Source organism: Leopardus geoffroyi, chromosome D4 (assembly GCF_018350155.1).
Source record: "Leopardus geoffroyi isolate Oge1 chromosome D4, O.geoffroyi_Oge1_pat1.0, whole genome shotgun sequence".
NCBI classification, from domain to species: Eukaryota; Metazoa; Chordata; class Mammalia; order Carnivora; family Felidae; genus Leopardus; species Leopardus geoffroyi.
Genome location: NC_059342.1, coordinates 89,091,190 through 89,105,703, shown reverse-complemented (window position 1 = coordinate 89,105,703; position 14,514 = coordinate 89,091,190). Strand labels below are relative to the sequence as shown.

The 14,514-nt window shown below is 63.6% G+C and overlaps 1 protein-coding gene across 3 annotated transcripts in view; it reads left to right on the top strand.

Moving 5' to 3' along the window:
- The window catches only part of FIBCD1 (fibrinogen C domain containing 1), a 33,451-nt gene that overhangs the window by 4,423 nt on the left and 14,514 nt on the right, over positions 1-14,514 (top strand). For 2 of the 3 annotated variants that reach the window (XM_045468791.1, XM_045468792.1), the window contains exons 3-6: positions 4,471-4,545; positions 5,105-5,584; positions 9,704-9,863; positions 10,237-10,373. In XM_045468791.1, the coding sequence (XP_045324747.1) occupies positions 4,471-4,545; positions 5,105-5,584; positions 9,704-9,863; positions 10,237-10,373 (852 nt within the window). The remainder of the gene's footprint in view (positions 1-4,470; positions 4,546-5,104; positions 5,585-9,703; positions 9,864-10,236; positions 10,374-14,514) is intronic. The other variant, XM_045468793.1, reaches the window with a different exon arrangement.

Below are 14,514 nucleotides of genomic sequence, written 5' to 3'. Positions count from 1 at the left end.
CTGCGAGCCGGTGCCCCCAGGAAGCTTACTTAGGGTCTCACGAGGGAAGTAAACAAAACAAAACAAAACAAAAAAAACCCGCACCAGTCAGGGACTGTCACAAGGCACCATAAAGAAAAGCAACTGTCTTCTTGTTCCCTGGGGCTTGGGTAGAGGTCACTGTGTTAGGCAGGGGCTGGGAGACAAGGAGGGTGACGTAAGGGAAGAAGGGGCCCACGGGGGTGACAAGCCAAGGACTCCCTTCCGTCACTTTCCGTGCCCTCCTCCGGGCCGCCCCCTGCCCCACCCAGCCCCACAGAGCTCACCATGTAGCCCAGCGGGGTGGCTGTGACCCGAAGGCAGGGTGGGAGTGAAGAACCACCTCCCTGAGGAGGTGACAATTAAGCTGAATGGTATTTGCTGCATCCGTCCTGGAGGGAGACCAAGGTGTGTTGGGAGCCAGGAAAGGAACCAGGCAGGTGCAGAGCTGGGCAGGGCAGGATGGGGGAGGGGAGCCCGCAGGTGCCCTAGGCCGGAGGGCCCAGCGGGACCTGCCCTGGGGGCCTCTATAGCTCTAGGGGGGTTCTAAGCAGGACCTTCAGGTCCTTTGCGGCCTCGTGGGGAACGGGTTGGCGGCGCCTGGAGGCCAGCGGGGAGACCGTCACAGTGATTTCGAGGCAGATGACCGGGCTTAGACCGGGGCAGGGCTGGGGGCACAGGGACAGAGCCGGGTGGCTGCCTGGGTGGCCGTGGGGCGGAAGGAGCCCGGTGAGGCACCGGCTTTGGAGGGGTGGAGGCCGAGTTGGTGCAGGGGATCTCCTGAGGGCTCAGGTTAGGGGTGGGGACAGAACCTGGTTCGGTGTCAGTGGGCCGGGTGGGCCATCAGGAGGCCAGGGGCTGTGGGGGGTGGGGAACAGACCCTCACGGGAAGCGTATGGAGACCCCCCTCCCCCCCCCAGATGGACCCAGAGTCGAGCTCCTCTGAGGAGTAGCAAAGGTTGGGGAGCTTGGAGCCCCCAGGAGGGGTAGACTTGGGCCGCTCTCCAGGCCCTGCCCCTCCGTCCCCTTCGGCCACTCCCCCAGGACCTTGCAAATGGCCAGAGGCTTCTGATGCCCCTCAGCATGGGGTGCATTAAAAAGCCAAAGAACCGGCCCCTCATGCTAGGGGGTCTCTGGGACACCCCAACCCCATCCTGCCTTTGGCTGGGGTGCTCATAGGAGACGGGGGGGGGGGGGACTGTGCATTTGGATCCCACCTTGCCTGGCCTCCCCTGGAGGGACATTTTTCTTCTTCCCACTTTGATACTGGGAGCCCAGTCTCTGTCTACCGCGGGGGCTCCCGCACCGGCTCCCTGAGCAAACGAGGAAGAAGACCGGGGTGGGGGGTGGGGCGGGCTGGGCACGTTGGGCTAGCAGGGCATCGAGGCAGCGCGTCCCTTCCTCTTGAGCCCTCTTTTCCTCCGCCAGACCCCATGGCCGCCTCTGGAGGCTGGGGACACAGAGGAGGCAGCAGGGAAAGACGCCAGCCCTCAACTGAGGCACCTCTGGGGTTTCTTACCTCCTGCCTCCCCTCGGCCACGGGGAGCCAGCCCTGGGGGCCACGCAGGGGATGAAGCCACGTCCCTCCAGCTGGGGGCTCACGTAAGCGGTTAGTGGCAGAGTGGACCTCGAACCCGGGGCTCCTGGCACCTCTCACGCCCACCGCCTGGGATACCTTCCCAGCGTCCGCCCTCCTTGCCAGGGGAGGCGGGGGCCCTGTGTGCCCGGACCCCGGGGTGTGTACCCGGCTCTGCCACGGCCGAAGGCTGATAAAGCAGCCCCGGCCCCGTGGCCTGCTCTTTGCGCCCGGAGCCCCCCTTCTTATCTCAAGCAGATTTCTTTGCGAGACACGTAAACAGCAGCCTATAAAAACGAAAAGTACTTCGTGTTTAAGGTGATCTCCGAAGACTAATCCTCCTCTGCTGAGTGGCCTGTTTCATCTCCAACTCCGTCATCCCCCTGCCCCTCAGGGGACCCCATGTGGCTTTCTCGAGCCTCTTCCTCCTCTGCACCCTCCGTCTTCCCTCCAGGGACCGGGGGCTTGGGTGGAAGCAGGTGCGAGAGACGGCGAGGGTCCTGGAGACACCGGGGTGGGTGGGGGCGGATGCGGCTGGCCACTTTGCTTTGCCGGCCGGGGACCTTAATGCCATTCCGTTGGAGGACGTCGCTCAGAGCTGCTTGGGGCAAGGTGTCTCCCCGTGGACTCCGGGAGGGGCCTGATTGCTGACACAGAGCTTTGTCTCGCAAACCCCACACTCCAGACTCTGGCAAGAACGTTGTGGGAAGACGTGGCCTCGGCCCGGAGGGTGTGATTCCAGTCACCGGCCCTGGGCTCAAATGCTGGCCCTCCCGCTCGCCTCCCGTGTGTCCTTGGCATGGGCTCTTCTGCCCTCTGAGCTCTTCCCCGTGAATCCAGCCAGAGAAGGGGGCGTTAGGACGTTTCTGGGGCGGGATCACGGCTGGTGCTCGAGGCCTGGCGGTGCTAACGTGGTGCCCGCCCGTCTGCAAGGCCCTGACCTGCAGGTGACCGGGGGATTGGGGCAGCCTGGAGGTCGCCTTCGTTCCGTGCCCGGCCAGGAGAGGGGGCACACAGGGTCAGAGGGGGTCTTGCCCCGGGGTCCGGGGTTCAGTGTGAAGGTCATGAGTCCCGAAGCACAGTGGGTCCCGGGGCCTTCACATCCTCCCCCTTTCGAGCACGGTCACCGAGAGATGGCCTGGCCCATCTGTTTTTCCTCCCATCCATGTGACAAGCGGCCGCTCTGTGCGGGGTGGGGGGAGGCGAGAGCAGGCCCGGCCCCGGGGGGGCTCTGGTGGTCCAGCCCAAGTCTCCAGGCTCCTGGGGACACCCAGTGAGTGGATGTTTGCATGAGTACACGAATGAATTCAAAGGTGATGACTGTGGGTCTTGATAAGCACCCCCCCTCCCCCGGGGGGGGGGGTGGGGGGGAAGGAAGGGGCGTGGGAACACGGAGGAAGAGCATCTCCAAAACTAGATTGGGGGTGGCGGAGGGCTGGGAAAACAGTCAAGGAAGGCTTCCCGGAAGAGGTGGCCATCTAGCTGCGCCCTGAAGGAAGAGAGGGAGTTGGTCAGCGGAAGAGGACCACGGGCCGTGGGCGCCTCGGGCTGAGGGACCAGCCTATGCAGAGCTGATGTGGCGGGGGGCGGGGGGGGGGTGCGCTAAGGTGTTCAGGTCCGGCTGGAGCAAGCCATCTAGATGTGTGGAGCCCGGCACGGAGGTGCCGTCCTGGGGCCCCGGGCAGATGTGGGGAGAGGAGTCCTGGGGGTGTCACCCCTGCAGGGGCGGGCTAAGGAATTCTCTCCCTCATCTCGACCACAACACGGCACCCTTCCTTGGGCGGGGAGGTTGGGGGGGTGGGGGGGGTCTGCTCGTCTGCCTGCGCCACACCCCTGACCCCACCCTCCTCTGGTGCCAAGCAGCAGATTCAGGAGTTACCCGTGGCATTTGAGGGCGTGCAAAAGAAGCTGTTTGCTGTATAGTACTTTCCAGTAAAGAGCAGTGTGTAAGAGGAATTGCTTTACGTACCACCGTGGGGAGCCTTCAATTACACCTATAGGAACCCCCACCCCCACCCCCGACCCCGCGTCGGAGACGTGGAAATGTGCAAAATTGAGAAGGTGCACCCTAGCATCAGTGACAGAGAGAAGTAACACTTTGGGAGGAAAATAAACAACCCAACACCCCCAGATGCTCTGTGCCCACTGATCGCCAGGCAATAAAAGCTGCTAATATTTATTGGACGCGCGCAATGTGCCGGGCACGGTGCCAGGGGGTTCACATACTAACTCGCTTAAAGATGCATTGCGAATGCAGAAAGTTGAACACGCGGCGGGCGGGAAACTCAGGGGTAGAAGGTGCCTGGCCCTGAGAGGAGGAGGCAGGAGGCCGGAGGGGGGGGGGGCGGGGGCGGGGGGGGTGCGGTTCTAGCCTGAGCTTGCCTCTGAGGTGCTGTGTGACCCTCTGGGCCTCGCTTTCCCCACGTGTCATGCTCCCCGGCCGCCCCCTTTGGGGCTGTGAGGGATTCGGCCCGTGCGTCTGGGTGCGCGGTGCCTGCTTTACTGATGAGCGGCCCCTCTGTTCTAGCTTCCTTTGTCCCCAGCCCCCACGGGGTCCCGAGCCCACTTTGTACCTCCTCCGCCTTTTCCCGCTTTGGGGCACAACTGCCCTGCTGCCCCAACCCTCGCCTCCTTCAAGGGGGGGAGACGATCCCTCTCTCCAGGGTCCCCGTTGGCCCGCTCTGCGGAGACGGGGGGTGGAGGGGAGGTGCTGGGCCGGTCACCCTGCGCCCCCGGGACTCGTGCACGGCGGCCTCGGAGGCTGGCCTGCCCGGGGGACTCGGGATGTGGGTGCTCCAGGTCGAAAGGGACCTTTAGTGACGGGCACTCATTCCGCTGTGACAGTGTGACAATTCTCGTTGCTGTCACCGTTACAGCTCTCTCTTCCTGAGTCTGCACGGCAGACACCCACGTGTGGGGCAGGGCGTGTCATTATTGCCTCCACTTTACAGGTGAGGACGCCCAGACTCGGCGAGGTGAGGTCCCTCAGCCAAGGTTCCCCCCTTCCCCCACCCCACCGGAAATGGCAGCCGTGGGAGCCTTTGGCCGCAGCCCTTACCGACCCAGGAGGGCTCCAGGGGGGAGGTGGGCCTGCCCCATGCAGGCCACGCGGAGCAGGGCAGGGGCAGCGAGGGGAAGGGTGCCTCTCTCTCCATCGGTCTCTGTGCCTCTCTGCCTCAGTTTCTCTTTTCGTCCTCTCCATCTCTGGTTCCCTGCGTCTCTCACTCACTCGCTCTTGCTGTATTGTTGGTCCCTGTCTGTCTGTCTCCCCTCCGGGCTTCTGTCTGTCATCTCTGCCTTTCTCTCCCCCATCCCCGAGAAGGAGGGGAATCCTCTGAGTCTCGTCCAGGCCTCGCAAAGGCCAGAGGCCCCGTCCTGAGGCTGCCCGCCCACCCCCACCCCTCACTGGGCAGAGCTGGAAGCCCAGCTCTGCCCCTGATGCCGCCCCTTCTCTCTCCTGTCCGTCTGTCTGTCTGTCTCTGTGTCTGTGTGCGCGGGGCCGGCCCGCAGTGGCCAAGCTGTGGCTACGTGCTGTGCACGGTGCTGCTCTCGCTGGCGGTGCTGCTGGCCGTGGCCGTCACGGGCGCCGTGCTCTTCCTGAACCGCACCCACGTGCCAGGCACGGCGCCCCCGCCCATCGTCAGCACCGGGCCCGCAGGTGCCAACAGCGCCCTGGTCACCGTGGAGAGGGCCGACAGCTCGCGCCTCAGCATTCTCATCGACCCGCGCTGCCCCGACCTCGCCGACGGCTTCGCCCGCCTGGAGGGCGCCCAGGCCTCTGTGCTGCAGGCCCTGGCGGAGCTTCAGGCCCAGCCGAGGCTGGCGGGCGAGCGGGAGCGGGAGCTTCTGGACACGCTGGTGGACCAGCTGCCCCGGCTGCTGGCCCGGGCCTCCGAGCTGCAGGCGGAGTGCGTGGGGCTGCGGAAGGGCCTCGGCGTGCTGGGCCAGGGGCTCGGCGCCCTGCAGAGCGAGCAGGGCCGCCTCATCCAGGTAAGGGGCCGGGTCTGCACCCGGGGTCCTGGGAGGGGGCTGGGGTGGCTGCCTCTGTGTCCCCCCCCAGTGCCGCCGCCTGACGTCCGCGGCCTCGCTTCATCCCCAAGGGCCCCGGGTCCGGTCCCACCGGCCGTCCAGCAAATGAGCCTCAGGGAAGGGGCTCCTTTGTCCGAGGCCACGCAGCCAGAGGCACCAGGGTTCAACCCATTTCCTACGCCCTGTCCAGGTGGCCCTGGGCGTTTGTGTAGCGCCCTGTGGCATCTGAGAGTCCGGTCAAGTCCAGGGCTCGAGGGGCTTCCCAGGCACGCCGGTGCAGGTGGGGCAGGACCTTCCCCCCAATGGGTAGTGAATGGAGGTTCAAGGTCACGTGGCTGGTCAGTGGCAAGCCCTCTCCCCAGCTGGGCCTCGTGGCCGGAGAGAGCTGTACCCCCTGCCCAGCGCCCTGTCCCCCATTCATTGCCATCTGACGCTCCCAGCTTTCCAGGGAAGGAGGGACCAGCTGCTGGAGTTCCCACCGGACCCTTAGCCTGTCCCCACCGCCCCTGCCCCTCCCCCGCGTCCCCTCCGCACCCGAGTCAGGTGCCAGCAAACACCCGGTAGATCTGGGGGCAGAGTTTCCAACACTGACCGCGCCTGAAGCACCGGCAAGAACTTCCCCTCCTAGATCCCCTCATAGGATCAGGGGCTTAGGGCCATCTCATTGGTTTTCCACCATTTTCCAGAAAAGACAACTAAGACCCGGAAAGGGACAGGGATTTGTCCAGGGTGCAGTGGCCAAGTCAGGCCCGGCCTCTGGCCTCCTGATGCCCTGCCCACCCTCCGGCTTTGTACCCTGTCACCCCTGTGACTCAGGTCCTTAGGGACTGGGAGGCGAGCCCCACCCTGCCACGGATCCCAGCCCCTTCCCGACCCCCGGGATGCCCAGGCATTTGCTCGCCCTGCAGCTCATGAGCAATAGGTCTTTTCCCTCCTCTGAAGGCCGCAGCTGGAGGAATTATAGCCCTTGTCGTCCTGTTTGGGTGACTGATGGGAAGGCACTTCCCCCTCCCAGGGTGGGGTGGGAGGTAGGGTGTTCAGCCGCCCCCTCCATCAATCTGGGTCTCCTCAATCTGGAGAGACCTCCAGATTTTCTGGGTGATCTGCCCTCCCCCCCCCCACCTTGCTCTCCACATGTTGGAGCCCCTGGCCAGCCAGGCCCTTAGGGCGGGGGTGGGGAAGGGGCCTTAGGGTGTCCCACCCACCCACCTATGCAGAGGCCTAGAGCTGTTCCTGCAAGACTGATAGCTTTAGGGGGGCCCGGGAGTGCCTTGGCTCACCTGACAGATTCACTTCTCCAAAGAATGTTTAATTTGACTCTTCCTACAGACTCAGGGTAGCTTCAGAGACCCCATGTCGCTGGGGCTCCTGGCTCCCCTCCTCCAAGCATCCCAGACCCCCCAGGGGATTGGCCCAGACCTGGGTTTCCCCAAGCACTGCCCTCGGGCACCCTCTGTCGCAAGTGTCAAAGCAGCTTGCTAAAAGGCAGCCCTCCGGGGCGCCTGGGTGGCTCGGTCGGTTGAGCCTCCGATTCTTGATTTCAGCTCAGGCCGGGATCTCAAGGTCATGGGATGGAACCCTGGGTCGGGCTCCCTGCTAAGCATGAGAGCATTCTCTCTCTTTCTCTCTCTCCCCCTCTGCCCCACCTCCTCTCCCCTGCTGGCCCTCTCGCTCTCAAATTAAAATAATAACAATAATAATAAACATATAAAAGGCACCTCTCTGAACCTCATCACAAACCCCGGGGTCCCAACAGTTAAGCATCAGGGTGGCTCTGCGTCTGAAACCCGCTGGCCTGGGAGCAGCAGGGCTGAGTGGTGCTGCCTGCAGGGGTGAGGCCGCGGCCGGTGCTGGGATCCAGTCCAGGCTCCCCCAAGCAGCGGCTGTGGGACTTGGGCTGGTCAGTGGCCCTCCCCGGGGTGAGTCTCCTCACCTGTGACACGGGGGCGAAGGGAGCCTGTTCCCAGGAGGATTGTGGGAGCTCCCGACTGGGCCGGGCTCAGCTGGCATCTGGCGCATGAGAGACCAGCGTTTCTTTTATTATTACGGTGGAAATTATTTGTAAACTAAAGCCGCGGTCAGCGGGGGGCCACCGTTGCAAATCCCTTTTTGGGGTCGTAGTGGCAGGAACCACGGAGTGCTGGTTACTATAAGCACTTGGTAGCACAGTGGCCCCAGGAGGTGGAGATCGCGGACCCATTCCACGGAGGGGCAGACTGAGGCTCAGAGAAGCAGAGGGCCTTGTTTCGGCTCAGTCACACGACTAAGTGCCCGAAGCAGCGACTCTGACTTCACTGCCCCTAAAAGCTGCCGCGTCCCCTTTAACGCATCCGTGCAGCTCAGCGAGCAGGGACTGACTTTCCCTATTAATTCGGAGCATGTTTATATGTACATTTTCAACTTTAATCATTTGCTGCTTTAAACGGAGGTCTTCCCTGCCCGCCAGCAAGAGCGGGCTGCGCCTGAGTTTCTCGAGCGTGTCCGCTGGTCCCGGAAGGGTGGGCAGTACCCTGGAGACTTCACCGATGAGCCTGGTGATCTCTGGTGCCCACACCCTGTCCCCTGCGCCCTGGGGGCCGTCTGCATCGTCTGGGCCGCGGGGCTCCCCCCCAACCCCCCACCCCCACCCGCGGAACCTGTCTACAGGACACTACGGCCAAAGCCCAGGGTGGGATCGGCCACCTTGCCCCAGGGTCCCCCCCTGCCCGGCTCCGCGCCTCTCCCCCAGGCCTCAGCCCTCACTGCAGAGGAGAAGCTGGCAAGGAACGGAAAAGCTTTGCGGGAGCCCTTGCTTCTGGACGAAACGAGAATCCTATTTTGTAAACTGCTGGCAGTGTGTGTTTCTATTTTCCTTCCTCCAACGAGCTATTATCTGGCAAGTGACAGGTTCGGGCAGGCTCCACGTGCACTTGCTGGCCGGCTGTGCCCGTGACCCTGCCTCCCCCCCTCCCTGTGGTCCTGCAGCCTCCTAGAGCCAAGCCAGGGTGGGGAGGTGACAGACCGCAGACCCTTCAGCCAGCAGGCACAGCCCAGAGGCCCCCAGGGCGGGCAGGGGGAGGGGGTCCGTGCTGCGCTGACTGAGCTACAGGCCTCCAGACCCGGATCTCGGGGAGGGTGGCTGTTAGCCAGCGGTGGGAGTGACACAGGTCGGGGACTGAGCACTCGGGCCCCAAACACGTGCTCTGGCGAGCCACCCCACACACCCACCCCGGAAAACCGGGTCCCGTCACTCTGGCTCACAAAGGGGGGTTGGTTACTCTTCCAGGGTCACTTGCCCAGTGAATGGAGGAAGGTCCGAGTCAAAACCCAGGGCTCACGCCAGAACCTGGGTCCCAACCACTGCCCCCACCGTCCTGCCCCCATCCCGGGCACCCTATGTGCCTTTCCTGCCCGTCAGCCCCGGGGAAGCGGCCTGAGGTCATTCTCCATCAGGGACCGCTCCTCCCGGGCCTCAGTTTCCCCATTTGTAACCAGGGGACAGCAACTCAAGTCCTCCCCCCTGGCAAGGCTGTGGGGGTGAGGTGAGGCGGTGGACATGGGAGCTGTGACCCAAGAAAGTGGAGTTTGCGTGGGGGCTGGGCGGGGCGGGGGGGGGGTATCCCAGGGCCCCCTCCTGTCTGCAGAACCATCACCCCTGCCTCCAGGGCCTTGCTGGGGGGACCGGGAGAGACCGGGTGAGGGTGTCTCGTAGCCTGAAAGGTGCCTTAGGAATTCGTGGAACGAGGTGGGCCAGGTTCTGCGTGCCCTGCTGTCGGCCCCGCTTCGGGGCTTCGTTACGTCACCCACCCACGTGTACCTGGTAAATGGGTGGGCTGGGATTTGAACCTGGTGCCAGGTGCCCACCTGGGCTTTTGCCTCCAGTCACCTCCCCGGGGCTGAGGCCCAGAAATGGATGAGGACAGGGCCGGGGGCGCAGCAGGGGCACGGGTCTCTGTTGAAGCCCCCCTGTCCCTTCCCACCTGAGCCCCCAACCTGAGACCTCCTCGGATGGGGGCCAGGGCAGGGTGGGGACCTGGCGTCATACGAGGAGGGGCTGGCCCGTGCCGGCGGGTGCTGGCAGGGGCCCCCCGTGCTCCACAGCTTTTCTCCGAGAGTCAAGGCCACATGGCTCACCTGCTGAACTCGGTCAGCGACGTACTAGACGCCCTGCAGAGGGACCGGGGGCTGGGCCGGCCCCGCGTCAAGGCTGACCTTCAGAGGGCGCCTGCCAGGGGATTGCGGCCCCGGGGCTGCACCAGCGGTGAGTGGGGTGCCCAGCTTTGTACCCCCATGGTCCCTCCCCCACCCCTCCGATAAGGAAACGCTGTTCCTGTTCGCTCAGGACGTTCTGCAGCCAGGCAGCACGGAGCACCCGACCTGCACCCTTCTGTTGAGCCCTCTCCCGGCCCACTGTGCCCATTTTCCAGATGAGGAAGGCCAGGCTCAGAGAGGGTGCTCACTCACCCAGAGGCACGCAGGGAGTAGCAGAGCCAAGGTCTGCCCCCAAGGCTGGTGCCCTGGGGCCCACACGACCCCGCAGGGTAGACTGACAAATCAGGGAGACCCAGGGACGGAGGGGGGTGGGGAGGGACACAGGTGCCAGGGCACCGGCTTGACTGCATTCCCTGTCGCAGGCTCTCCGCCACGCGACTGCCTGGACGTGCTCCTGAGCGGACAGCAGGAGGATGGCATTTACTCAGTCTTCCCCACACACTACCCTGCCGGCTTCCGGGTCTACTGTGACATGCGCACGGACGGTGGCGGCTGGACGGTGAGTCTCCCGTGCCGCGCGGCCGGCTTCCTCTGGGCCCCGCAGACGCCCAGGCAGGCCGGGGTGACCCAGGGGCCTGTGCCCACGAACCTGGCTACTCTGAGCGGCCTCTCACCCAGCCTTCTGCCCTTGGCCCAGGCCTGCCTGTGTGCCCTCTGGCCCCCACAAACCTGCCTCAGATCTCGCCTGGGGACGCCACACCCCCAGAAACCTGCACAGGGCAAGTGGAGGCCACGAACTGAGGCCCCGTCACCTGTCCGTGGAGCCACCTTCTGCTCCCCGATCCTCGAGGCTCTGGGAACACGGTGCTTGCCCCGGGAGTGTCGGGCAAAGGGGGGATGGGCTCTGTGATGAAACGGGGCGCCTGTCGCCGATGCGAGTTCAAGGGCGTGTGTAGATGCTGTCTTCTGAGTTGCCCGATACGTGATGTGTGTGCCCCCTTTTGGGGGGGGCACACGGCAGAGAGCAGAGGCCCCGATGACTTCCTGCCATAGAGCTGTCGTGACTTCCGTGACTTTCCTGCACCGTCTGGTTCCTGCCTGGGTGGGAAGTAGGAGCCGTGAAAGGTCCCCGCGGCCAAGGGAGGGCGGGGAGGGGTGGCCATGGGTGGCCCTGAAGTCTCCCCGGAGCTGGGAGAAGGGGGCGGAGCGGCGGGGAGAGGCCCCTGGCTGGATTCTCTCAGTAACACTTGTGGACACGGAAATGTGAACTTCATACATTTTTCGCGTACTCTCCAACTATTATTCACAAGATATTTTAAGATATTCTTCTTATGCTTTTTAAAAGCCATTTAAACATGTCCCAACCATTCTTGGCTCACAAGTCGGGTAAAAACAGGCAGCAGGCAGGCGTTGTCCTGGGGGGCCGTGGTTTGCTGACCGCCCCCCCCCCCCACTCCCATTCTAGAGCTGGGATAGGAAGTGAGCTTGCTGTCTCTCTCCCACTCAAATCAGTGGCCTTCCAACCCTCTCCTGCAGCTCTGTCTTGGGGGCTGGGCTTCAACAGGGCTGCCACTGGCCATTGGGTGACTTTGTATAAATTAAAAATGCATGTCCTTTCCTTTTGGCACACTGGCACCCTGGGCTTGGCAAGATGAGTAGATGTGAGCCTTGCTTCTTGGCCAGATGCCCTAGAGCAGTGAACAACCTATACCACTGTCCCTGGACATCTGCATCCACCCCGAAAGCTGCTCAGCCCCCCCGAAGTCGGCCGTGGTTGGGAGGCCTAGGGACAATGAAAGCAGGGCCAGTAAAGCTGACTTTTTAAGGATTCTCGGCCTCACATTTAATTTCAAAAATGGGCAGGTTTTGAGCACCAACTGCGTGCTGGGGGCTGGGGAAGCACAGAGATGGGGAAGGCCCTGCCGCAGTCGTCCCAGACAACTTGGCAACTGCGAGGATTTGGGGGCAAGAAGTGACGGTAAGCAGAGGTAGGGGAGGCTCTGTGCCAGCTTCCTGGCGAAGGGGGCTTTGCTGATAAGCCTACGAGGCCGGGGAGAACAGGAAGTGGGAAGGAAAGAGAAGGCTTTCCAGGCAGAGGAAGCAACCTGACAAGGGTCTGGGATTCAGGAGGCACGCAGCCTCTCCAGGAAACAGAGTCAACTGGGGGCCGGGGCATGTGATGAGGTGAGACTGGGGCCAATAACCCAGACTGTGGGGTTTGGGCCGGGCGCTGGGGAGCTATTGAGGGTGCTGGAGAGAGGAAAGACGGCGTAAGAACTGTGCCTCCGGAGCTATAGCCCGACTGTGCATCCTTGAGCGGGGCAGGGAGAGTGTACAGCAGGAGGCGGTTCCCTCATGCCGCCGACAAGCCTGTAGCTGAGCCTCTGCCGGAGAGGTCGGGAGCTTGGCGGTTACACACTTGGACTCCGGCATCCACAGACGGACCTGGGTGTGGCTCTCGGTCCTGCTGTGTGATCTTGGGGAAGGTACTTAAGTTCTCTGAGCCTCGGCATCCTTAGCTGTAAAATGGGGATACCCACTAGCCTTACTTAGAGGTCTTAACGGCAAGCAACAGGAAATGGCTGATGTAAGCAGGAAAGGAATGTACCGGAGGGAGGCTGGGAGGCCAGAGAAACCAGCTCAGGGCCAGGCAGCCAGGAACGGAGTCCCCCAGAGCTAGCCAGGCATGACCTGGTAGAAAACCCCCTACCCCAGTGCCACTGGCACGGAGCCCTGGGCACAGCTACACCTGGGCACGGACACCCCCACCAGGACGGGTCCGGGCCTGGGGTGCAGCCTGCGGTTCCTTTCAAGGAGATGCCCTGTGTCCCTGCCTCTTTGCTTCCCCAGCCGTCGAGCCAGCGGCTGTTCTGACTGGTGGGGCCGGGGCCGCGTGCCTACGACCCTCACCGCAAGGGAGGCTGAGAAAGCCAGCGGCTGGAGCCTTTAGCTGCCATGGTGGGAGTCATCCCTGCCTCCCCCCAAATCTCAGAAGATGGGGAAGGACACAGGTTGACCGTGTGCAAGGCACTGGCGACCCAATGACGACCGAGATATGTATGACCCCGCCTCATACCGAGCTCTTTCCCAAGAGGGCGTCCACCATAGTCCAGGGGACAGTCGTGGGGACCCGAAGCAGGGCACGGGGTCAGCCGTTTCCCAGGGGTCCCCAGATGGGCTCCCAGGTCTCTGCCTTTGGCCCCTGGGGCCTCAGGGAGAGGCTGGCAGGACGCCTCCGTTTCTCACCAAGAGGCTTGGTGCCATCTCTGCTGTGCTGATGTCCAGGCAGAGGGGAGCGGGAAGCTTCTCCAGGAAATGCGTGGAGGGGCCTGAAGGCGCGGCAGGCCGGACGGGGTCAGTTTTGAAAGGGGTCGGCTATCCTGAGCTGGTGGCGACAGGGGAGGCCCGAGTGAGGCAGGTGGGCACGGGGGCCTGGCGAGTGCGTTCAAGAGGGCAGAGCCGGTGTGAGAGCAGCTGAGGGTCCCCCAAAGACCCGGGGACAGACAGACCCACAAACCTCCCTTCAAGCTCCGGAGGAGAGCCCTTACGCCTCCCGGATCCGCGTCTGGGGGCTCAAAGCTCTCTTGTTTTCCTAACTCAGAACATCTGAGTTACGGCGCGTGCCTCTGGGAACCCCCTCGGCAGGCAGAGCAGCATCAATGCGACAGCCAGTGCCCAGAAATCAGAGTTAAGGGTTAGGACGGGCTTAATGAAAGACCAAGGAGGCAGCACAGGCGCTTCCTCTCGGGTGGCCGTGACGCCAGTGTCCCGGAAAGTCCATCAGGATTTGGGCCGGGAGGAGGGCGACATCCAGGGCCCGGGCTGCAGGGGCCGTTACAGGGGAGTCGATGAGCAACGCCAGCCACCCGCCCCAGCCCTCCTGCTCAGACACCTGGACCAGGGGCCCCGCAAGAAAGGCCGCTCTCGGCTGAGAAGTGCTCATGAGCCCGATAAACGTTAATATCCATTTGGACTTCCGTCAAAAGCAATCTTTGCCCAGATACCTCTGGGCATCTGTCAGGATCACCTCCCTGCCACACGGAATCTCTCGGAAACTCAATTGTTGTTTGGGAAGGAGCCGGCGGCCGTCTCTCTGAACCCGGTACAATCCATCGTCATTAGGCTCCGTGTCTCAGCTGCCAGGCCTCAAGTGCGGACACCCAAGAGCTCTCCCCTGGCGGACGGGACACCCGGGGCTGCAGCCACAGCCTGCTTCCTGGAGAGACCAGTCCCGGCAAGCGTGGGGCTCGGCAGCCCCGTCCGCCTAGGGGCCGCTTCACGGGTACCCCGCCCACCCAGCCTCATGCGGGTCCGTGGAGCTCACTGTCACACGGTGACTGTCATTTATTCAACCACTGAGCACCAACCACAGGCCAGAGGATTCAACGGCGAGCTCCTGGCCCGGTGGGGGGCTGGGCACAGCAGCTGACTTGTGCGAGGGCCGTAGGGGTGGGGGCCGGGGGCGTGGGGGAGAGCCCCTGACCCAGCCGGGGGCGGCCAAGAGAGGCTTCTGGACGGGGAGGTCCACGCGCTGGGGGATGAGGTGAGAACGGCGTTCCAGGCAGAGCGAAGGTGCGCCCGGTGTTGTGCACGGAGGTGGCAGGGCTCGGTCTGGGTCCGCGGGCGCTCTGCTCTGCTGGCCTCTGGGGCCGGAGGGGCCAGGGATAGAGGAGGGAGGTTTTGTCCCGAGGGTAGATTGG